Here is a 25,050-nt window from a genome sequence, read left to right as displayed (position 1 = left end):
AGTGCACAAAGAGGAAAGTATATTCCCATGTGGTTACTGGGTAAAATTTCATTATCTACTGCGTTATTCCACTAACGACAGACATTTTCTATGAAAGGATGTAATTTTTAAGGCCATCAATGGCTGATGAAACGAAAAATGCTGTGGGTTTGGGAAAAACATAAGTGAAGTTTATTTTTGTTGCAAGGATGTGCTTTTTCATAAAGTATTGGCTTCTCTTTTCCTCAGCTCCTCACTTAAAAAGTCACTGTTTCAGAATTCTCTAGCAATTACATGTGCACAATATGTTAGTGAGGTGACTTTGTGTAAACTCCGCTGTGTTTTGGTAAAAGGAGCAAATTTTAACATGTCAACTGGAGAAATATAGGTTTTACTCAAAATTCACCACACATGACGCTTCTCTGAAAGTTAAAAACAGTTAACAAGCAAGGCAAAAATAAATAGCTGCTTTTGATACACTTTCAGTGGAATTCTTCTTAGGTACTAACCAAAGCATAGGTGACAGTAGTACTTTTTGGATGGTCACCATGCAGGTGTCGGCGTGCAGGGGCTCCACTTAAAATTCACAAAAAATGACAGAGTAGGCCTCAGTTTAGAATGGCACTTCCCCTCCAGCTCTCAGCGTTTCCCCTACAGTGCCTGCCCGCAAGCCTCATGACTGTACTCTGCCTACATGTGCCCTGCTGACTGCATCTCCTGGTCACATTATTCTGCATGCACTCTAGCACAGGCTAATCAGTATGTGAGTGAATGTGGGGTCCCAAAATTGAGATGTTAAAGTATTTCTGTTAGTGTCTTTCATTCCCCTTTGAGGGTGGACTGTCAGCTGCTAAGTTCCGGTTCTTCATCCATCTTGGCTTTGTATGCATAATGACCACCTCCAGTGGATGGGTGAAGTGTCATCGCTCATTTTCTGATGGGAACTATTTTGAGGTATGATCGTGAGAATGTTGGTAAGTTTGAGGGATTGTATTTTTTGCTGCCTTCTCCTGAGCATGGTAAGTTTCATCAGCAATGGAGCTGATGGAGCTGGCGCTGGTGTTGATGATGCTATAGATGTTGGTGGTGCAGATGTGACTGCTGTATGTGAAACATGGGCGGTTGTGACTGTGGCACACAATGGCGATGTTGATAGTTGAACTGTTGGATATACAGCAATGTCAGCAGCTGCAAAACAAATGGTTGGTGAATTCGATGAATCTGAAGAAGTGAGGGGAAAGACTTTAGAGACTACCGTTTGGTGGCGTAGCTGGGAAAAACGAAGAGTACAGGATATAATGACTATGGTGTAAAGGTATATGTAATTGTGGGGTTTCAGTTAAAGGGTGTGTAGATAACAGTTGATGTGCTAGTAGCGAATGATCCGTTACTGTTTTTGATTAGAGGTAGATTTATACAGTGTTGAAAGAAGAAATGGGGCGTCATAAGTACAGACATCAGACCCTCACATTGAAGATGGAAGAAAATGTGACGGAGGCTGCGGGAGAGGCCACCAAGATAACAATAGCAATGACAGGTGTTGACAGAGACAAAGACGATACAGATGACAGGGGATGACGTTGGCGGTGGCAGGTGAGACGATAACGATGGCGACATCGATGACACAATAAAGTAAATTTTATTCAAACATGAAAATGACCCTGTGAGTAGGCAGGCTAGTCACACCAAGAATGGATGTGAAATTCCAACTGTCTGAATGTGCATAATGTAGGTACATTATCTTGTTTATAGCTCTTATGAGCTTCACCATGTTCGAACGGATTGTTGAATCCGCAGTCACTCTTCGCGCTGGGTAAATCTTCTAAGCGGTTGATTGGTGACACGCTTGAGAAGGAGAGTGGCACGTTTGATTGCTACATTCGGATATTTTACATGATCATTTTCTGTTTATATCTCGTTGAGAAGCAGGAGTCGATGAAAACAGTAGTTAAATAATCGATATAACACCCGCCAAAATGTGTGCCTGTGTACATGAAAGTGACGCGTTTGTTGATTGTTGATGGTTTAGTGTTTTTACCCGAACAAGTAGTGAATAGAAAATATTCAGAGTGGAAATATAGCTCCTGAGTTTTTCTAGACAAATAATTATCCGAAGATGCCACCCAACAGAAGACCGATGAGATATGCTCACGCTGATGGCCACACAGACGTCTGCTATTCTCAGGATGGCAAGTGAGTTTCGTACCAAAAAACTGAAAGGATGTATCAGGAAAATAGTAATTGTAATTTCAGTCCATTATATTGGTATACCCAATGATATTTTTTCATATTAGCAACTGGAGTACGTGTTATATGTTAACATGAAGATTTTGAAGTTCTGACTCTTTTTCTTTCTTTCCGTAGATACATTCTGACTTGTGGAAGTGACGGCGATGTTCGTATATGGGCGGGACTTGAAGACGACGACTCGACGTCACAGTGTGTTGGTGAGAAAGCCTTGGCTGTCACACAGAAGGTAAATATGCAATTGAAATGCATTGAGAAGCATTTACTCTATTCTGTGCCATTGAAGAAGCATTGCTATTATTACAGAATAATTGTCAATCTCTTGTCTTCAGTCTATATAACTACATTATTGCCTTTATATCTTAATGCAGTTTATAAAAGCAGGAGTCAGCGTTATTAGAAGGCTGGTGTGGTATAGTAGACCCTAAATGTTAAGGGAAAGTACGTAGTTCATTTGGTGTAGTTACATACCGTTGATAATTGTGTTTTCTATAGCCCCTCTTTATTGTATATTTCTCCTAATTAAAAATAACCTCACTATAACAACAAACCGTCTTAGTTTTATAACAACCTGTCACAGATCATATGTTATGTACAGTAGATAATGTGATGGTGGAAGACTGAATAAAATAAATTAATATTTGCAAATTCTTTTATTCTCTTAAAATTTATAGTGTTTGGCTATTCTACATGTAGAATTAATACTGTAGTATATTCTAATCTTAAGTCATTTAACCGTTTTTTTTTTTCCTTAAGTTAAATGCACCTCTTTGACTTCTTTCCACACCCCCAGCCAGTGAGAGGTACATGTTGGACCACCTCCCCCCCCCCCCTTCCCCCCACTCCCACCCCATCCTTTCGCAATTTTCAATATACTGCAGATGTAATCATTAGGCTTTGTTACTGGTAGACTTGTTACAACAACCAAATTTTCTGCTTTTACATTTTTCGGCTTCACCAACTCACTACCATATTGTCACCTAACAACGTAATCTAGACCTCAGCTGTGCCACAGATCAATTGTGTCACCACAACCAAGATTTCAGATGGGTCCAATACGTAATCGTTGGTCCCCAAGCCACCATTTACTATAGGAACAATGGAATACAATTAATGTAATGTAATTACTTCTTGATGGACATGTCAGTTTCAACTGTGTTGCAATCATCACCTTATTTACTTTGATGTATGATTCAGAGTAGAGAACTAGCTGTGACCAATGTTACCACAATTAATGTGTGTAGATCCTTTTAAATGCTTATGTATTCATTATTTTATGTTAGGATTAACTTAAATTTGTTGTTGCTGAAAGCATTTCAGATTGAAATATTAGCTCATTTTTCAATGGGTTTGAATTCAGGTAAAATGGTCTTGGCAATATAACTGCTGGTGACAGAAGTGAAGACGATATATAATGTAGATAAGTGTTTGAAAGTCTCTTCTAAATTTATTTGTGTGGTGTGTAGCTGTAACAATTGAGGGGTACTGATTAATATTGGTGAGAAAATGAACTTGTGGCATGATACAACTAAAGGAATGTAATAGTAATAGGAGACATCTTGAAGCATCAAGGAATAATTCATTTGATGATGGAGAGAAGTAGAGGTAAAGTTGTCAGCCCAAAGAATGGTTCGAACACCACAGTGCTTTACTATTACAGATGATATGCTCTTGCCTTCCTGTGACATCTGAACTTACTTATACAGCTAGTTACAGGAGGACCTACAGTTAAATGTGGGCTCCAAACCACAGTGCATCTCAACATTTAACACCATAGGAAGATTTGCCGGAGATGAAAGAATTTGTAAGTGACATATAAAAATCCTAGAAGTGACTGAGAATTGAATCTAATACCTTTAGATCCATAATCTGGCACTGTACCACTGAACCACCAAGCTACACTTGTGCTGATAAAAGTTGTAGTCAGGTTAGAGGATGGTGTTACTGTGTGTACAAGTAAGATTATTGCGTAAAACTGTAGATAAATGTAACCATAAATTAGTGGTTTTATTAAAGGACAAAACTAGAATACAGTAGAAGCATTACCTTTTGTCTCTGAAAGATCATCTTTTCACTTGTTGAAAGCAGTTGTAGCTGTACTGACATTTTTATTTTTAGAGATTGAATTAAAATAATACTGATTAATTAAGTTTCATCAGAATTTACAGACACTACAGGTTCCAAAAGTTAAAAACAGTCTCAGTCGCATTTTCAGGTTTTTTATTCGTTAGCAACCAGTTTTGTACCGTTCCTCAGACTATCTTCAGGCTTTTCACTGCCATGATGGTTGCTGATGGCGACAGATGGAGCAGGATTTGTAGAGGTACAGTTGTCACTACAGAGTTTTTATTTGACTTTTAGATTACATAATGATGTCGCTCTATCTGCCACCACCAGCAACCATAATGGCAGTGAAAAGTCTGAAGATATTTGCAGTTGTGAAGCTGTTTCCAAGAGCAGAAAATGAGATAGGTATTCTTTTAAGAAAGGCTGTGGACACTCAAGTACTTACATTAAAGCACATCAAAGCAGATCATCATTTGCTCGTATAGTGAAGCTACGAGTTACGCTAAAGTAGGGTGAAGATGAGGCTGGAGGAAAAGACATGAAGACATGGTATGGATTGATGTGCAGATGCTGCGTAGAGGGCAAAGAGTAAGGGTTTCAGTGTTATAGTAAATTGGATGATGTACAAGAGATGATGAAATTTAATAGGCAGATAATCAACAATGGTGGAGTATTACCAAAGAAATAGCCTAAAGGATTGTATTGACATATGATTTCACATAATTACAATCTATGCTGTTTGGACGAATAGGTGCAATTTCTGGTGTTAATAATCATTGCATCCTCTTGATGACGAAAGCTTTTGTTTATGACTGCTTAGTACTGATTTCCAGTATGAGAAGATGTGCTGTGTGAGTTTTTTTGTGAATTTGGTCACAGGGTCAGTTGTAGGCCTAGTCTGCGAAGGCTTTGTTGGGGTCTTTAGCACATTCATCTAGTGACTCACCGCCACTATATATATTGACTTGGTGAGTTTTGATGTATATAAATCTTTCTGTGAAATGTAATCACTGTTATGTGTGTGTCTGCACAGTACAACAAAGTTGCAGATAGATAGAAAAGTGATTTTCAGTACTCGCTTATCACAGTGACGCTACATTAAGGTGACAGAAGTCACGGGATAGTGATCTGCACATGTACAGACAGCTTGCCGAGTACAGGCTTGGCAACTCTGGGGTTCCTGAGCTGGCAACTGGTAAGCACCGCCAGTCCCCCGTTACCGTAAACTCTGGACATGCTTCAGCAACCACTGTATGGCGCGGCAGTGGAAGGTTGTGTGTTCTGGGGAATGGGCTTCTTGGCTTGACCGCCTGGATCACGAGGGTGGTAAAACCCTTTATAAGAAACCCCTCAATCTCAAGGTTTACTACTCGCTGATGAGATGCATGGCTTTTGAGGTGGAATAGTCATTAGCGGGCCACCTCTGGGGAACGTGCCACACCTCAGTTGTATAAGGCTTACTCAGGCACACGGGGCACTGTCTGAGTGGACCCATCTTTCCCTAGCTGCTCATGAGATGGAGATGGAACCTCTGAAATCGTTTCCTCCTTCTCCCAGTGGGAGGGGCGTACCACCTGGGAGTATTCACACGCAATCCTCCAAACAAAGTAGGGAGGCTAGCTCCTGTGGTAACTTGCATCAGTTGAATTATAGTAACAGGGCTCAAGGGGTCATAAATCAATATGTTATTCTGGTCTTTAAGAGGAAGGAGGGGACGTGTCCCCCTTCTATATCCATTAAAGGCTTGGAAGGACTTGCTGGAAGTCTAAAGTCTATTAAGTGGCTTCGGGGAATTGTTCCCTACCGGCCGAGACTCAGGGCAAGGCTGGTGGAACTACTTACGAAGACAAAAAAATTGGATGAATATGATGTAACTGTTGAACTGCATTACTCCCTTAACTCTAGCAAGGATGTGGTCACATGCCATCACATTACGGATATCAATGTAGCCGAACTTAAACAGGAATGAACGTTACAGGGGATAGTGGATGTGGAGTTAAGGATGCGTAGGAATAATGGAGAAATTGAGAAGACTGCCACCTTCATTGTGACCCTTAATTCTCCGACGTTGGCTGACCAGGTCATGGCAGGTTTCCTCCACCTTAGGGTTAGGCCTTACGTACCTAACTGTATGCGATGCTACAAATGCCAGCATTTTGGTCACACAATGCGGATTTGCGGAGGTGAAGCGAACTGTGGCAAATGTGGAAAGGCAGCCCATGAAGCTGGGACTGACGGTCCATTTCCATCAATCTGCATTGACTGCTCTGGGAGCCACCCAGTCTGGAGCCAAAACTGCCCGCTTTTGCAGAGTCACCAAGCAGATGCCCTATACTGAAGCCAAAAAGGAATATAAGGCAATGAAACCTCCCGTCTTTATCACTTCTTATGCTTCCATGGCGCAGAAACCTGTTCCTAAGGTCAACGCCTCGACGCAGATGTCGTCCAGTGTACACCCATCCACCACCAGCACCTGTACTTGCACGTGTACATGCCATGGCAAAACGAGTAAGGATAAAGCAGTCCAAGCAGCCACCACAGAAAAGACCAGCAACAGTTCAGATTGAGTGTCAAGAAGGCACACAACAAGCACAGTGCCAGTCAATGCCATCTTTCCCCCCTCTCCCTTGAAGGAACAGGGTGCTGGGAAAGGTTTGTGATGTTCTGGTTAAAAGCTGTCCTGAGCAATGTCAGACGTCATTCTTTCACGTCTGACTGATGAGGATGAAAACGACGACGATGTTTGGTTTGTGGGGCACTCAACTGGGCGGTTATCAGCGCTCGTACAAATTCTTAACCATTGCTCAGTCCAATCTCGCCACTTTCATGAATGATGATGAAATGATGAGGACAGCACAAACATCCAGTCATCTCGAGGCAGGTGAAAATCCCTGACCGTGCCGGGAATCGAACCTGGGACCCGACTAATGAGGAGGACATCGTGAAGTTAGATGCCTTGGATCCAGGCAGCCCCTCCACTCCCCCTCACTCTACAAGTGTTTCACCACCACGTTGGAAAGATAGGGGTAAATTAAAACCATCTCTTTGAAATGGCTCCCATCCTACAGTGGAACTTGCGGGAGTTCAGGATGCATGTGGAGAAACTCCATCCCTAATCTCAGGGTAGACCACTATGTCTGTTTCTCCAGGAGACTCATTTCCATCAATCGTACACCCCTGAGCTACAAGACTATGTACTACACCAGGGCTTCCCAACCTTTTCAGCTGGTGGACCCCTTCTACAGTCGAAAATCCTTGGTGGACCCGAAGTCAATCAAGAGCACAGTAACTTTAAATTTCAGAGCGAAACCGATGGGAACTGAAAGCTTCGTAATGCAAGTGCCATGTTCCCAGTGACCCCCCCCCCCCCCCCCCCCCCCCGAAGTTTCAATAGTCTTTGGAGCTTCTTGTGATTGTTCTTCCTTTGGTCGTCCTCCCTCCTCATTCATTTCAACTGGAAACTTCCCTTGCAGTGAAGGCGATGGAGAAACCGTACCCTTCTTCAATGATCATGACTTCAGCCACGGATCCATGTTTAGAAGTAATAAACTGATCAAAAATCGATTTATGAAATAGGTAGTGCACTGACATAGCAATTTTAACATTTAACGATGTCTGGAGCCGCATACGTGCCAGCGAGCGCTGTGATTGGTCAACAAAGCTTGCTCCGCGCATGCGTAAAAGGTTTCACCGCATCTAGCGCCTTGAACCGGCGCACAAACGACCCCGTATTGTTGCGAAGCAGTTGATCAGAGAAGCCGCATTCTCTGGCACTACACTGTGTATGTGTTCTCACTTAGGAACCGCAAACGCTGCTTGGGAATACGACCTGAAGTAAAAGTACACATGTTTTACACATGAAAAAAAAATTGTGATGAATTTGATTTTCACATTTTTATTCAATAATTTTACTCATTATTTTACACGATTTGGTCAAAGGTGGCTGCGGACCCCCTAGAAAGAGCTGGCGGACCCCTAAGGGGTCCGCGGACCACATGTTGGGAAGCCCTGTACTACACAGATAGGATGACTGAATGGAGAGAGAGCTATCCTTGCCGTCTCACTTATGATGACTTTACAAGCAGTTGCTGTATCAGTGCACATACGCCATCCATTGACAATATGTTTCCTTTACTTGCCCCCACATGATGCACTTTATAAAGAGGCGCAAACTGACCTTATTACACAGCTTCACTGCCCCTTCATTCTCTGTGACGATTTTAATGCACACAATATGCTTTAGGGCTCTGCAGCTACCTGTCCCAGGGATAGAGCTACTGAGAGGCTTCTCATGTCATGATGCACGTACTTGCTAAATGCAGGACAGAGCTCTCACTTCTGCACACCAACAGGAACTTCCGTGCCATTGCTCTCTTGCTTTCCTCTCCAGCTCTTCCTCCCATTACTCAATGGGAAGTGGTTGATGACTTGTATGGAAGTGATTACTTCCTGATCTCAATTCACCTGCATGATGGGGTGGGACCCGAAAGGAAACTGCCACGATGGGAGAGCCAACTGGACCCTTTATAGCCAGTTGGCCCAGTTCGAACATTGTGCGAGTGTCGAGGCATGGGTGGATCATATTACCAAAATGATCCACCTTGCCGCTGCAGCATGCATTCTACAGTCCACAGGACAACAGAAGAGACAACTTGTCTCTTGGTGGAGTGCTGAATGCCACTCTGCCATCAGGACCAGGCATGCATAGGTTCAAGTGTCCTTTTTGGTGGTGACAGCACAGTGTCACTGAATTATTCAAGAGAGCAAGAAGAGGCCGTGGCAACAGTTCCTGAACACCATTAATCGTCCCACCAAAAGTTCCATTGTGTGGGAGACCATCAGGAGAATTTCTGGGAGAGGAGGAAGGCGCCCTGTGATTGCTGTAATGGGGAAAGGCAATCTCCAAACTAATCAGCGAGGCATTTCCCAGACTATGGCAGCGTATTTTGCCACAGTTACTGCAACAGCCAGCCAGGATCCAGGTTTCCAGTGCCAGTACCATAGGATAGGACGGCCCCCGTGAACCATGGACCTTGCCGTTGGTGGGGAGGCTTGCGTGCCTCAGTGATATGGGTAGCCGTACTGTAGGTGAAACCACAATGGAGGGCATCTGTTGAGAAACCAGACAAATGTGTGGTTCCTGAAGAGGGCAGCAGCCTTTTCAGTACTTTCAGGGGCAATAGTCTGGATGATTGACTGATCTGGCCTTGTAACACTAAGCAAGATGGCCTTGCTGTGCTGATACTGCAAACGGCTGAAAGCAAGGGGAAACTACAGCTGTAATTTTTCCCAAGGGCATGCAGCTTTACTGTTTGGTCAAATGATGATGACGTCCTCTTGGGTAAAACATTCCGGGCGGGGACTTCTTTAGTGAAGTTCGGTGTCAGGAGGAACAAGACTTCTGGTCTGCTGAATACAGGGTTATAAATACAAAATAAAATAGGGGTAATGCAGGAGTATGTTTAACAATGAATAGGAAAATAGGAATGCGGGTAAGCTACTACAAACAGCATAGTGAACGCATTATTGTGGCTAAGATAGATATGAAGCCCACACCTACCACAGTAGTACAAGTTTATATGCCAACTAGCTCTGCAGATGACGAAGAGATTGATGAAATGTATGATTAGATAAAAGAAATTGTCTAGATAGTGAAGGGAAACGAAAACTTAATAGTCATCGGTGAGTGGAACTCAATAGCAGGAAAAGGAAGAGAAGGAGACATAGTTAGTGAATATGGACTGGGGAGGTAAGAAATGAAAGATGAAGTTCCCTAGTAGAATTTTGCACAGAGCATAGCTAACACTTGGTTCAAGAATCATTAAAGAAGGTTGTATACATGGAAGAAGCCTGGAGATACTGGAAGGTCTCAGATAGATTATATAATGGTAAGGCAGAGATTCAGGAACCAGGTTTCAAATTATAAGACATTTTCAGGGGCAGATGTGGACTCTGACCACAATCTATTGGTTATGAACTGTAGACTAAACTGAAGAAATTGCAAAAAGGTGGGAATTTGGGGACCTGGATAAACTGAAAGAACCAGAGATTGTAGAGAGCTTCAGGGAGAGCATAAGGGAACAATTGACAAGAATTGGGGAAAGAAATACAGTAGAAGAAGAATGGGTAGCTTTGAGAGATGAAATAGTGAAGGTAGCAGAGGATCAAGTAAGTAAAAAGACGAGGGCTAATAGAAATCTTTGGGTAACAGAAGAGATACTGAATTTAATTGATGAAAGGAGAAAATATAAAAATGCAGTAAATGAAGCAGGCAAAAAGGAATACAAACGTCTCAATAATGAGATCGACAGAAAGTGCAAAAAGGCTAATCAGGGATGGCTAGAGGACAAATGTAAGGATGTAGAGGCGCATATCACTAGGAGTAAGATAGACATTGCCTACAGGAAAATTAAAGAGGCCTTTAGAGAAAAGAGAACCACTTGCATGAATATCAAGAGCTCAGATGGAAACCCAGTTCTAAGCAAAGAAGGGAAAGCAGAAAGGTGGAAGGAGTATATAGAGGGTCTATACAAGTGCGATGTTCTTGAGGAAGATATTATGAAAATGGAAGAGGATGTAGATGAAGATGAAATGGAACATACAATACTGTGTGAAGAATTTGACAGAGCACTGAAAGACCAAAGACGAAACGAGGCCCCTGGAGTAGACAACTTGCCATTAGAACTACTGACAGCCTTGGGAGAGCCAGGCCCAACAAAACTCTACCATCTGGTGAGCAAGATGTATGAGACATATCCTATTCCCTTGCAGGCTGTCATTTCTGCACTACACAGGAAGTGCATGCAGTTGTGTGATGAGGAATGGCTGGTGGTGACAGCCGATAAGCTGCGGTTGGTGAAGTCAGCAACCCGGCTGTGGCATTCCACCTGCCAGTTGCGCAAGTGGGATTAAGTGACCCTCACGTGTCTTAGAATTGGGCACTGCCTTGTCACACATACCTCTTTACTACAGCGAGAGGATCCCCCATTTTGTGATGCTTGTGGTGTGTGCATCTCTATCTGCCGTATTTTAACGGAGTGCATTTTATATCGTGATGCAAGGGCAGATTCAAATATTGGTGGGGATATGCACTCTATTGTAGCTAATGATGAGATGAGTGTAACTGAGGTTTTAAAGTCTTGTGACGTGTCTGGACTCTAGCCTAAACTTTTAGGGTGAAGGTTTTAGTGTGTTGTTGAGTGGCTGGCTTCTCCTGTTTGCATTCTTGTGGTCAGCCAGCCATGTCCATGTGCTATATTGTTTTAGCTCCTTATACCACTTTCTTCTTGTGTCGTTAGTATTTTACTTCGCTCCGTGTTTCTGTACCGGTATGTACACAGTTTTCCAACTTTCGTTCCTGTGTTTTATGTGCTGTTTTATCTTCCTGTTTTGTATATTTAACTGACACTCGTCTCAATCTGTTTTTACGCGGGCACTAAAGAACTTGCTGTCATATGCCCATACAAACATGTCCATGTCCATGTACAGATGGCAGTAGTATTGCATACACAAGGTATAAACGGGCAGTGCATTGGCGGAGCTGTCATTTGTACTCGGATGGTTCACGCGGAAAGGTTTCTAATGCGATTATGGCCACACAATGGGAGTTAACTGTGTTACTGTGGTGTTAGGTAACACCTGAAATTTGGTATTCTCGACACTGTCTTGACACTGTGGATTCCGAGATACATGGTATCAAAAGTGTGCCTAGAATACCAAATTTCGGGCATTACCTCTCACCATGGTAATGGAGTGGCCAACAACCTTCACTTAATGACCAAGACCAATGGCATTTGTGTAGAGTTGTCTGTGCTAACATACAAGCAACATTGTGTGAAGCAACTGCAGAAATTAGTGTAAGACATATGACAAGTGTATCTATTAGGTTAGTGTGACCAAAATGGGGCATTAATGGGCTATGGTAGCAGACAACTGGTGCAAATGCCTTTGCTAACAGCATGACATCACCTGTAAGATGTCTCATGGGCTATTTTGGACTTAGACAACTGGAAAACCATGGCCTGGTCAAATGAATCCCTACTTCAGTTGGTAAGAGTCAATAATAGGGTTCACATGTGGCACAGAATCCTTGAAGCCATGGGTCCAGGTTTTCAACAAGACAGTTTGCTTATAGACTTCGTGTTCCCAAACAACAATGGAATCTTTATGGACGACAGTGCGTCATGTCACCAGACCACAGTTGTTTGCAATGGGTTTGAAGAACATTCTGGACAGTTCAGGCCAGTGATTTGGCCAGCCAGAGCACCTGACATAGATCCCATCAAACATTTATGGGACATAATCAAGAGGTCAGTTTGTGTACAAAATCTTGCAATTATGGATGGCAATTAAAGGAACTCGCCTTGCCTTGTTAAGTCAAGGTCACTGTACTTGTCTTTTTACTTTATTTTATCTTGCTGTGAAAGAACATAGAATATTAATAATTTTCTGTTGGATCCCATCTAGTTTCAAAGTATCTGAAAAGTCCTATGTTTCATCTCAGTAAAAATTAAAAATATCACAGGAAAATATAAATATTTTTATCAGGCTCGGAAGTTATAGAAATAAAATTCATTATTGTTACATTTTCTTGACTTTAAAACGTAAACACCACCTATGCATTAGGTCTTAGGCTTGTTCCGACTGACCAACTGCTGTCTACAAGGAAGTAAGAGGAGCGTCCATGATCATGGGACAGCGGACAGCATGTCACCAATCCCTCCAGCTGTTACTGCCAGTAGGTGAATCCTCATGATGCTACTACTTCTTTATTCAAGCAGCTCCTCATTTGGCATCACGAGGCTGAGTGGACCTTGTATCAGACCTTCCTACCTCAGAAAAGTCCGAGAATGTACCAGGAATTGAACCAAGGTCCTTTATAACTGAAGGCAGAGGTGGAATCGATTTGGCCATGGCAGAGATCTTTCATAATTTTATTGAAAATATCAGTTCTGTATATATTATAAATGGAAGCCCCTTGCCATGGTATCTGTCTGTATGTGTAGGGTAATCTCAGGGTCTACTGTAGGGAATTTGATAGGGTTTTCACTAATGGATAGACTGAGTCATGAGGGAGGTTTGAGATTATAATTTGTTACTCCTATGCCAGACAAGTCGTCTGGATGTAGATACTTATTACTTACTGCTGCCCAAAGGCAGAGGTGGAATCGATTTGGCCATGACTTCAAGAAGAGTATAATAATGCCAATCCCAAAGACAGCAGCTGTTGACAGATGTGAAAATTACCGAACTATCAGTTTAATAAGTCACAGCTGCAAAATACTGACACGAATTCTTTACAGACGAATTGAAAAACTGGTAGAAGCCAACCTCGGGGAAGATCAGTTTGGATTCCGTAGAAATATTGGAACACATGAGGCAATACTGACCTTATGACTTATCTTAGAAGAAAGATTAAGGAAAGGCAAACCTGCGTTTCTATCATTTGTAGACTTAGAGAAAGCTTTTGACAATGGTGTCCGGAATACTCTCTTTCAAATTCTAAAGGTGGCAGGGGTGAAGTACAGGGAGCGAAAGGCTATTTACAATTTGTACAGAAACCAAATGGCAGTTATAAGAGTCTAGGGGCACGAAAGGGAAGCAGTGGTTGGGAAGAGAGTGAGACAGGGTTGTAGCCTCTCCCTGATGTTATTCAATCTGTATATTTAGCAAGCAGGAAAGGAAACAAAAGAATAATTCGGAGTAGGTATTAAAATCCATGGAGAAAAAATAAAAACTTTGAGGTTTGCCGATGACATTGTAATTATGTCAGAGACAGCAAAGGACCTGGAAGAGCAGTTGAACGGAATGGACAGTGTCTTGAAAGGAGGGTATAAGATGAACATCAACAGAAGCAAAACTATGATAATGGAATGTAGTCAAATTAAGTCAGGTGATGCTGAGGGAATTAGATTAGGAAATGAGACACTTAAAGTAGTAAAGGAGTTTTGATATTTGGGGAGCAAAATAACTGATGATTGTCGAAGTAGAGAGGATATAAAATGTAGAGTGGCAATGGTAAGGAAAGCGTTTCTGGAGAAGAGAAATTTGTTAACATTGAGTATAGATTTAAGTGTCAGGAAGTTGTTTCTGAAAGTATTTGTATGGAGTGTAGCCATGTATGGAAGTGAAACATGGACGATAAACAGTTTGGACAAGAAGAGAAGAGAAGCTTTCGAAATGTGGTGCTACAGAAGAAGCTGAAGATTAGATGGGTAGATCACATAACTAATGAGGAGGTATTGAATAGAATTGGGGAGAAGAGGAGTTTGTGGCACAACTTGACTAGAAGAAGGGATCGGTTGGTAGGACATGTTCTGAGGCATCAAGGGATCACCAATTTAGTATTGGAGGGTAAGAATCATAGAGGGAGACCAAGAGATGAATACACTAAGCAGAATCAGAAGGATGTAAGTTGCAATAAGTACTGGGAGATGATGAAGCTTGCATAGGATAGGGTAGCATGGAGAGCTGCATCAAACCAGTCTCAGGACTGAAGACCACAACAACAACAACAACAACAACCCAAAGGCAGATCAGTTTGCTAATGTAAAACTACAGTATAATCAAAATTAGTTCCTACCTTCTGAAATTATGTACTGTACTTGTATACATCGGTATGACAGTATATGTGTCTTAAGAGAAGGGAGCAAATCATTGTTTTGATTAATAAACAACATTTGAGCAGTTTTACTAAAGTGAGTCAGCCTTTTTTCCTGGCGCATATTTTTCCTCCATTTGAAAAATTTACCCTCATGGGGCACAGACATAACTGGAGTATTTATCTTTTCAGAACCAATTGCTGAAGTTTTGGATAGAGCAGTTACCTGGATTCCCACAACTTTAAGAAATAACTACTGGTAGATAAATATGCCTCAGATAAATATTTGTCTAGTTGGATAATCGCTACTGCACTGTGGCTTTCCTGAAGCTGACTGATGGTATCATTAACCTCCTCCCAAACTGAAGAATTACCACCTGTAAGGGCAGTAATTGATTTGTAATTTTACTTCTTTTTATGAAAAGGATAGAGTACTGCTCTCCATACAGAGGACATGCAGAGTTCCAAATAGGGCACAACAAGAAAAAGACATTCTTCTAAAGTAGAAAATGCACACATTTGCACAAGCACAACTCTCTCTCTCTCTCTCTCTCTCTCTCTCTCTCTCTCTCACACACACACACACACACACACACACACACACACACACACACACACACACACACACACAAAATGACCATTATTTCTTGCTGCTGAGGCCAGACAGTGTACAGCAACTGCACCTGACAGAAGAAGAAATCTGTGGGTGGTGGCTGAGGTAGGAGGAAGAGGAGGACATAGTGGGATAAGGGTGCAGAAAGATGTGCTGCTTTTGGGGGCTTGCAGGAATATGGTGGGGACGAGGTATGGCTGCTAGGTGCAGTCGGGAGATGGGCGGGGGGAGGGGGGGGGGGGGAAGAAGAGTAGAGAGAAAAGAATAGTGAGTGTTTTGGTGGAATAGAAGGCTGTGTAGTGCTGGAGTGACAACAGGGAAGGAGATTGTTAGGTGAAGGAGAGGGACTAGTGAAGTTTGAGGCCAGGGCCATTATGGAAATGTAGGATATATTAAGCATGTTGTTTTCGACAGCATGTTGAGCGACTGACAGATCTAGCTGCCTCTTGGCCATAGTTTGTCAGTGGCCATTGATGCAGACAGACAACTTGTTGGTTGTCATTTCCACTTAGAAAGCAGCACAATGGTTGCAGCTTACTTTGTAGTTCACATGACTGCTTTCACAGGTGGCCTTGCCTTTGATGGGATAGAAGGTACCTGTGACTGGACTGTAGTAAGTGGTGGTGGAAGGCTGTATGGTACAGGACTTGCATCTAGGCAGCGTTTTTTGGCTATGAGATGATGTGGGGAAGATTTGGAGGCTGTCGTAGAGATGGTGGTAGTCCAAGGTAGGTGTTGAAGGTGAATACATTGGGGAGTTTTCTGAGGTGGAGGACACCCTATGCTCACTCCTCCAGAACCTCAACACCTCCTCCCCCATTCCCTTCACATGGTACTCCTCAACCCGGCAAGCCACCTTCCTTGATACTGACCTCTATCTCCAAGATGGCTGCACTAGAACCTCCATCAATATCAAACCTACTAACCATCAGCAATACCTCCGTTTTGGCTGCTGCTACCCATTCCATATAAAGAAGTCCGTTCTATACAGTCCAGCCTCCCATGGACATTGCATCAATTGTGACGAGCTGCCCCCTCTAGATATACGAAGGATCCCACTGAGGCCTTCACAGACCAAAACTGCCCACCCAGCCTTGTACAGAAACAGATCTCCTGTGCCTCGTCTCTCCACTTCCCACATAACCACTGTCCAGCCACAAAAAAGCACTCCCCTCCAGACCCATTACCACCCATGACTTGAGCAACCGAACTGCATTCTCCACCAAAGTTTTGATTACCTCTCATCATGCCCTGAAGTGAGGAATATCCTTCCCACCCCTTCCATAGTGGTATTCCACTGCCCACTGAACCTATGCAACATCCTTGTCCATCCCTGGTACACCCCTGCTCCCAACCCCTTGCTCATGGTTCATATCCCTGCAATAGACCTAGATGCAAGAACTGTCCCGTACATCCTTCCACCACCAACACCACCACCTACTCCAGTCCGGTCACAGGCATCTCCTAGCCCATAAAAGGTAGAGCCAACTATGGAAGCAGTCATGTGAACTAGAAATTAAGTTGTAATCACTGTGCTGCTTTCTTTGCGGGCATGACAACCAACAATATCGTGACCAAGGGACAGCTGGACCATTCAGTTGCTGAACATGCTGTGGAACACAATGTACTTCACTTCAATAACTGCTTCACAGCCTGCGCCATCAGGATTCTTCCTGTCAACAACAGCTTTTCTGAATTACACAGGAGGGAATTCTCCCTGCAACATATCCTACTTGCCTGTAATCCTCATGGCCTCAGTCTTCACTGTACATTGTTCATCATAAGAATAAATGTGATGTAAACAAACACAAATGCAGTAATTGGTCAGCAGCTCGTACACTGGTGGTGTTCCGCTCTTGGAAGGAGGTTGAACTTACATATTAGATATCTTATTACTGTGTCACTACAAATGAAACTTTTAAGACATTCTGGTGAATTAACATCCATCCAAGTTTTTCATAATCACACTTTAGCTACGTAATTTTTATTTCAAAAATCTTGGTCAGCCACAGTCTCTGTAAATGCCACTTGTGCTCTTATTGTCTCGCTGTTCATATGTACTGCTTCCTGCTTCATATAGAAACACATGAATGGAATACCGTTAAAGAGAGAAACAAGTTTTTGTTAATGTTTTTCAAAGATCGTGGAGAAAAATCAGCTTTGATGCTTTTCGAGAAACACTTTGTCGTAAACATAAGTAATGTATTACAGTTATATGTGGCATGATTGGTAGTGTCGTAGAATGATAACCAAGTGTGTTGGTGGGCAGCGGTTTGCTACCTGTCATGGTTTATATCTCTTTTTTGTTCAGTTTGAATACCTGACTCATTTAAACATGGAATTCATCAAATATATGGTACTTGACTCATACTTAACCATCATTTTTCAAGAAAAATTCCTAATTACATATCGCATGCAAAAATCTGGTTTTCATTGCTAATACACATTCTGAATTATCAGTATTTTATAAAAGACTGTTGAAGTTAAGAAAACATTACACAATTAAATTTTTTTGAGAAAAACAAAAATTCAAATACTCTTTGAATATGCCCGTTGGTTTGTAGGACAGATGTGGTCTCACATGAGCCAGAGTGATAAGCGTTATAGAAACATGGAAAACAAGAATTTTCACGCCATCGAGCACTCTGTACAAATGCATCATATTTACAGTTCTCACCTTAGCACTGCGATCTGGACCCAGTGAAATTGATCTGGAGCCAAGTTAAGGAAGGTATTTGTCGATAACAAGACATTTAAGTTGCTGAATGTACTGGAACTAATGCACAAAGCTTTGTGACTCTTCAGTGCCGAACGATGGCGAAATGCAGAACAGCACTTCATAAAAGAGGAGTAGGAAATGTGGATTTTTTGGTGGCTTGGGATTCTGTTGCTGATTGCCTCATTGTCAATGGAGCAGTACTGAAATGTATTCCTCGTAGTCCAATACGGAAGGAGCTCAGAGATTACCAGATGACTGAATGTCTAATACCTTTAATGGCTTCAATATTTAATGTTGTGGTGAAATTCTGGCAGTGCACTTTTGCACCGCACATCGTTCATGCAGAAAAATGGCCCTTGTGAAAGTCAGGAATTTTCTTCACTCTTGTTTCTAATTACAATACTATGTCAGCTAAGATTGAGTGCATGTTATGTTTTCTGTCCAATCACCGAAAAAGCAAATCGCCCAAGTTTTACCATTATTTCCATCTGTTTAAAAATTAAACGACATTCAAAATTATATTGTTCTCTGCTCGTCTCTTTTTACATCTTTACAACTGTTTTGTCACTGCAGGTTAGTTAGATCACTTGCCTGGCCTGTTCTGTCCAAGTTAAATATGACGGTAAAGCTGTTCCACCATATTATCACTGAGTCGATGTGCGCATAACATACAGCATAAAACTTATCCTTAGTACCGTACTTGACTGTACTCAAGACAGATTGGTTTCTGCTCCAGGTGATACAAAATCGAATGAGGTTCCAGCAAACATGAATGAATACATAATGTAATGTTTACATAAGGTTTATTCTTATGATTAGCGTTCGGATCGATATGCACTTAAAACCCACAAAATATGCACCAAAACTTCTTGAAATATGCAGTTAAAATATGCTCTTACTGACAGTATATGCTTTTAAATATGCAGATAAATTCTTTAATTATGCATTTCTCTTAGATAATTTTTTTAAAATATTCATGTTACTTGAGAAAATTAATGAATAACCATCAAACATTTTCAATAATGGCTAAATTCAATGAAAAAAAGGAAGTATAACATGGGTACTGACACGATAAGTTTGCTAAATTCTAAAATTAGAGTTTGTTTGAACTACCAACATTTTTTTCCATATTCTGTACATGAAAATCTTTCCTGTGGTCAGATAACAACATTTTCAGTCTTGTGGTCAGATATAACATTTTCAGTCTTGAAAATGATTGTTCAATATCACATGATACTACAGGTAAAAATTTAAGAGCAGCGACATCAGAAGACATGAAATCATTTAGATTCTTGGAGTGTTTTTTTCCTTCCAGTAACTGAGCGATCTTCCAAATCGTAAGCCAACCAGGATTTCTTTGAAGAACTACATCCAATTTTCTTCTAAGTCTCTCGCCAACCAGACCTGGCCAACTCTTTCTCTGTGTCCTGAGTCCTTCGATGAGAGCCACTGCCTTTCGTAGCTTCCATATTATGAGTCTCAAGTTTCTCAGTTAGGCCTGGAAGGCTACCCAAGTGCACTCAGATGAAAGATAGGCTGTGTAAAATGCTGGAATTCTTCAGGGTGTCCTTGGCTTTTGTTATGGCTAAATTTTCGCTATCTTCAAAGCCCTTTAGGACCTGGAACAAGAAAGTAGTAATCTAGTGAATGTCAGTTTAAAGCTGAAAAATGCTGTACAGCGAAATAAGCTTAATATTTGAATTCTGTGTTGTGTTCGTTTTCTTTGCTTATTCAATTTATCCAGAACTACGTATGCATCCATACCTCTTCAACTTTTCTGTGGTTGTTTGCATAATAGTTTGCAGCCGAAATCCACATTCCCCATCTCTTCAAGACTGGTTCAGGTGGCAGAGGACAGTGAGGGTGAGCAGTCTTGAAAGTTTTCACTCGACTTGGTCCTTTGATGAAAACTTTATTTAGCGAAGATATAAGGCTGTTGACCTCAGGCAGTGTGGGTCTGACCTCTTCAGCGACTCGATGGATGCTGTGAGCCAGACACGTGAGGTGAATAATTTTGGGGTAAAACACCCGGAGATACTCTGTGGCCTTGAACATATATGCGGCACTATCTGCCACAATGGTCAAAACCTTGTTCTTCCCACGTTTCTGATCTTCACTTCTCCATAGCATGCCTGAAAGAAAATCAGAGGATTTTACAATTTTTTTTTAATTATCTGTTCGGGACATGATGTGAAAAAGTAATTATTGGCTTGAGATATGATGTAAAAACTGTGCTCTTATATTACCTATAATTTATTTTAAACTGATCAGTGTTGGCAGAACTTATATAATGCTTCCTGCACTGTGCGTGCAATCATGGCATGTGTCGTTTGCTCCACTTCTTCGCACAGTATGAGTTGTCCTCGTCCAGCCTCATCAGCAGGGAGTTTTCCAACTATGACTTGCACCATATACTGACTGAATCAGTGGTTTCGTCAATGGGTAGCCAGACCAGAGAATCGCCAATGTCTTTCCTAATATTCTCCAATGCCTGCAATAGAGAAACTAAATTAAAAAAATACACATAAACATGTGGACACTACGTTGGAGACATACATACGAAAACGAACTATATCTGTTTTAGCACCTACCTATATTTTGACTATTTTCTTATGTATATATATTGATCAAAATAATAGTTGTTTAGTTCGCACAAAAAAATTATATTCTTTTTTGCAGTGAACATTGCGAGACCGCTGTTTGTTTCTAAAGTCCTTTCTTCATTTGCCTTTTCCTTTCTTGAAAAAGTTCACTCACTTTAAATGTAAGTTTTTTTTTACATTCAAGTAACAATGTTCATTTTACAAAAATAAACATTCAAACTTAATTTAAATTTATTTTTCGAGTTTTTTTTTAAAATTAAACGGCTATTATTTTGGCCCATGTATATATCAAATTATATCCATTGACTTTCACCTACCTACATTCATAAAAATTACCGAAAGACCTTACCTTTTCATACAGTGGGTCCACATAGTTCTTTCTGAGCGTATACTCGTGAGGAATATCTTTTTCTGTGTATTTTTTCAAGAAGGTCCTTAATCCTTCATTCTCCAGCTTATTTAAGGGGATGTTTGCTTTTATTAAAGCCTCACAAAGATCTTCATTGAACTCATTTTTGTTGTCCATATGCTTCGAAAATGAGGAGATCAATGGTTGCTGTGAAGTTTTGAACCATGTCTTTGTTACATTGTTCTGGTGCTGAGATGTCTTTTTATGCTGATCCAGTTGAAATTTTTTCTCAATCCTTATCTAAAGCGTTGGAGAAGTGAATAAATATCGTACAAAAATGTAAGAAAAGTGTGTACCTGCGAGATGGTCACTCAAAAAAGTAAATGAAGACTACAAATAAGTTTCTAAAAATTGAAACTTAGATCCCCTCACGACATTTAACATTTTTTTTAATTTGCAAGAATGCTAAAGGTAATTCCTAAAAATTCTTTTCATGGCTTATGAAAGCTGCTCACAACAGTAAGGTATGTAGACACTTACATACATATCTCCCTCAGCATATTTTTCTCCAGATTGAGATGAATTTCTTACTCTAATGGTTAATGCCATATAGATTATTTCAACAGTTGTGTGGGACACTGTTGCACTGTCTACCCAAGAACTTCCATTCCATCACTGATGACACTCGAGAGACATTTCGGATCTAAAGAGCTACTGCTTCTTTTTTCTGAGTCACCAGTCACCCACTTCATAGAAGGATCTAGCTCAATGAATTAGTTCAGGAATGAATCGCCCATATCTAATAGTAATGCGGCACAAGGTGGCAGCACTGTTGACCTTGTGCAGGGATGCAGTTTGCGAGAGTGCAGTGGAACAGAGGAAGGGGAGAGGCTGGGGAAGAAGGAGTGGGTGTGGGAGGAGTGAATTTAGAGGCTCCAGTGGCAGGTAGGAGGTAGGTGTGGGGCAGGTGACTACCAAAGATCTGGGCCAGGAGGATTACAAGAACAAAGGATATCTTGCAAGGATAACTCCTATATACATAGTTCAGGAAAGCTGGTGCTGTGGGTAAGGATCCAGATAGCTTGAGTTGTGAATTAGCCATTGAAGTCAAGTATGTTTTGCCAAAAAACGTGTTCTGCCAGTGGGTGGTCAGGGCAGTCACCTGTAGACGGTGGCCATTTATTTGGATGGAAAGTTTGTTGGTGGTCATGCACAAATAAAATGCTGTGCAGAAATTGCAACAGAGCTAGTATATGACATGGCTTCTTTCACAGGGGTTCCTGCTTCTAATGGTATTCGATAAGCCTGTGATGCGGCTGGAGTTAGGATGTTGTGGGTGGGTGAATTGGACAGGTGTTGTACCTGGGCCTTTCACAGGGATATGAGCAGTGTGGCGTGGGTTTGGGAGTGGTTGTGGCATTGGTATGGACTAGAATATTGCTGCATAGAATTGGTAGTTGGTGGAATGCCACTTAGGTGGTGTTGGGAGGATGTTCCTTATTTTGCAACAGCTGAAGTCATGATGGAGGATATGATTCAGTTTTTGCAGTCCGGATGATATTGGGTGATGCGAGGATTGCTCCTTTGCAGCTGGTTAATGAGGGTGGTGAGAGTATTAGATGCATGAGGAAATATGGTGCGGAAAATCTGTGGACCATTTTTGGTGCTGTAGTCGATTGGTGTAAGTTCATTCCTGAGTGCTAGCAGATTTGTTGCCAGCTTTCAGCCTCGCCACACGGCACAGCTGATGGTGAGACATTGCTGGCCATGCAGTCCTGCCTTACGGCGTACTTGTCTTACAGCAACACTGAGCCAATACCATAGAGAAGTTTACAAAATCACATTACAAGAGGTAAGCGTGCAAAGCTGCCATGCGCAGCCCACTTTCAGGGATCAATGCTGACTCAACTATAGTGCCTGTCTGTGAATTCTTCAGTGAGACCATAAACACACTGGGAAAGATAATTCTTGTCACTACAGATGTGCTGCTCACAGTTGGCCAGACTATAAGTATGAATCGAAGGGCTGACAGCTGTCAAAATGCAGACATCATTATAATTAGTGTGTTTAATATGGATCTATCAGAGAGGAGGCGGTCAGCATCCAGGAAGGTGCCATGTTAGGCTGAGGAGGTCAAGGTGAAGTGAATGGGAAAGATGGTGTTCAGGCTCCGCAGGAATAAGGATAGGGTGCCTTGTCCAGATCATGAAGAATCATCAATGAACTAGAAGCAGATATAGGGATTGCAGTTTTGCGAAGCTAAAAAGCTTCCTCTAGATAGCCCATAAACAGCTTAGTGTAGGAGGGTAAATAACTGAAGAGCAGTCCAAGAGAAAACAAATCCATAGTGAGGTTCTGATGAATGAGATAGAGAGAAGGTGTAGGGGACTATTCATGGTAAATACAGCACTGGTCTCTGAGATGCAGAGTTGTTCCTTTTATATTCAGACCACCAAAAGAGGCGTTGCCGACAAGAAACTATGAGAGTTGCGTCTGGAGCCCCAGACTGGTAGTGTCCATGATGTGCACAAATAATTAAGTGGTCCATAAAAATGTCGGGGAGGGGGGGTGGACACCAAAATTATCCAACAGTTCAGATGATAAAAATATTAATGTACCAGTGTTACTCATAATGTTTTTAAGTTTGACCAGAATTCTCCAGCAGTCTGTCCCCTGTACAACTTGAACATCCACGGACATTCAATCTGCAGTGATGAGGAGCACGTGATCACATATCCCGATATTTTAATGACTATCTTCACAGACATTAGTTACCTTGACAGAAACTTCTCCGATCACAGCATCTTATACCCAGAACATTCCATTCTTTCATAGAGTGCATACTGTATTATTCCTTGTAAGCCACGTCTCACCTCACTATACACAAGGATTTCTTCTTCCTTACAATACTTTGAAGTGAGAATTGCCTCATTGCTCATGCACCCTCTTTGCTTCCTTCTTTGTCTCACCACACTTGCCATTCCCCTACCCTCCACTCCACTCACAGAATAAAAATTTGAAAATTGTAAAGGTCCCCATACAGTTATCATGTAGTTGCACTATTCATGGCTCCAGAACATTGATCAAGTATTTGATCATTTTGAATATCCAGTGTTATATCTATGACAATATTACGAGAAGGATAGGTTGCTACTCACCATATAGAGGAGAGAGATGTTGAGTCGCAGACAGGTACATTAAAAAGACTGCTAAACATGTGAGGTTTTGACCAAAAGGCCTTCTTCTAAAGTGGACAACACACACACCCATTCATGCAGGCACAACTCATATACACACATATGACCACTGTGTCTGGCCACTGGGGCCAGACTGTGAGCAACTGTGCATGATGGGAGAAGCAACATGGGTGGATGGGGTAAGGAGGAGGCTGGGGCAGGGAGGGAGGGAGGAAGCAGGTTAGGGGTGGGGGACAGTAAAGTGCTGCTTTTGGGAGTGTGGGGCCAAGGTCGGGCAGCTAGATGCAGTTGGGAGATAAGACTGGGGGAGGGAGGAGGTAGAAGAAAAAGGAGAGAAGTATAGGCTAGAGAGAGAGAGAGAGAGAGAGAGAGAGAGAGAGAGAGAGGTAGGTGGGTGTATTTGTGGACTAGAAGGCTATGTAGTGCTGGAGTATGAGTAGGGAAGGGGGTAGGTGGTTGAAGGACAGGGACTAACGAAGGTAGAGGCCTTCCCTGCCCCACTCCAACACTATACAGCCACCAACACATCCACTAGTGTCTCTTTCCGCCCCCTCTCTCTTTTCCCCTCCTCTACTTCTCTCTTCCCCCTTCCCTCATCTTTTCCACCAACCCCTCCCCCTCCTTCTCCCCTCCCCACCCAACCTCCCAGCTGCATCATTTAGCTGCCCAACCCTGT

General features: G+C 41.9%; 1 protein-coding gene across 2 annotated transcripts in view; it reads left to right on the top strand.

Moving 5' to 3' along the window:
- The first annotated feature begins 1,956 nt into the window (after nt 1–1,956).
- LOC124777295 (WD repeat and HMG-box DNA-binding protein 1) overlaps nt 1,957–25,050 on the top strand; it is a 209,301-nt gene continuing 186,207 nt past the window's right edge. For both annotated transcript variants that reach the window (XM_047252646.1, XM_047252645.1), the window contains exons 1-2: nt 1,957–2,172; nt 2,344–2,455. In XM_047252646.1, the coding sequence (XP_047108602.1) occupies nt 2,096–2,172; nt 2,344–2,455 (189 nt within the window). In that variant the 5' untranslated portion in view covers nt 1,957–2,095. The remainder of the gene's footprint in view (nt 2,173–2,343; nt 2,456–25,050) is intronic.

The sequence above is a fragment of the Schistocerca piceifrons genome, chromosome 2, assembly GCF_021461385.2.
Source record: "Schistocerca piceifrons isolate TAMUIC-IGC-003096 chromosome 2, iqSchPice1.1, whole genome shotgun sequence".
In the NCBI taxonomy this organism is placed as follows: Eukaryota; Metazoa; Arthropoda; class Insecta; order Orthoptera; family Acrididae; genus Schistocerca; species Schistocerca piceifrons.
This window is presented reverse-complemented; position numbering and strand designations above follow the sequence as displayed.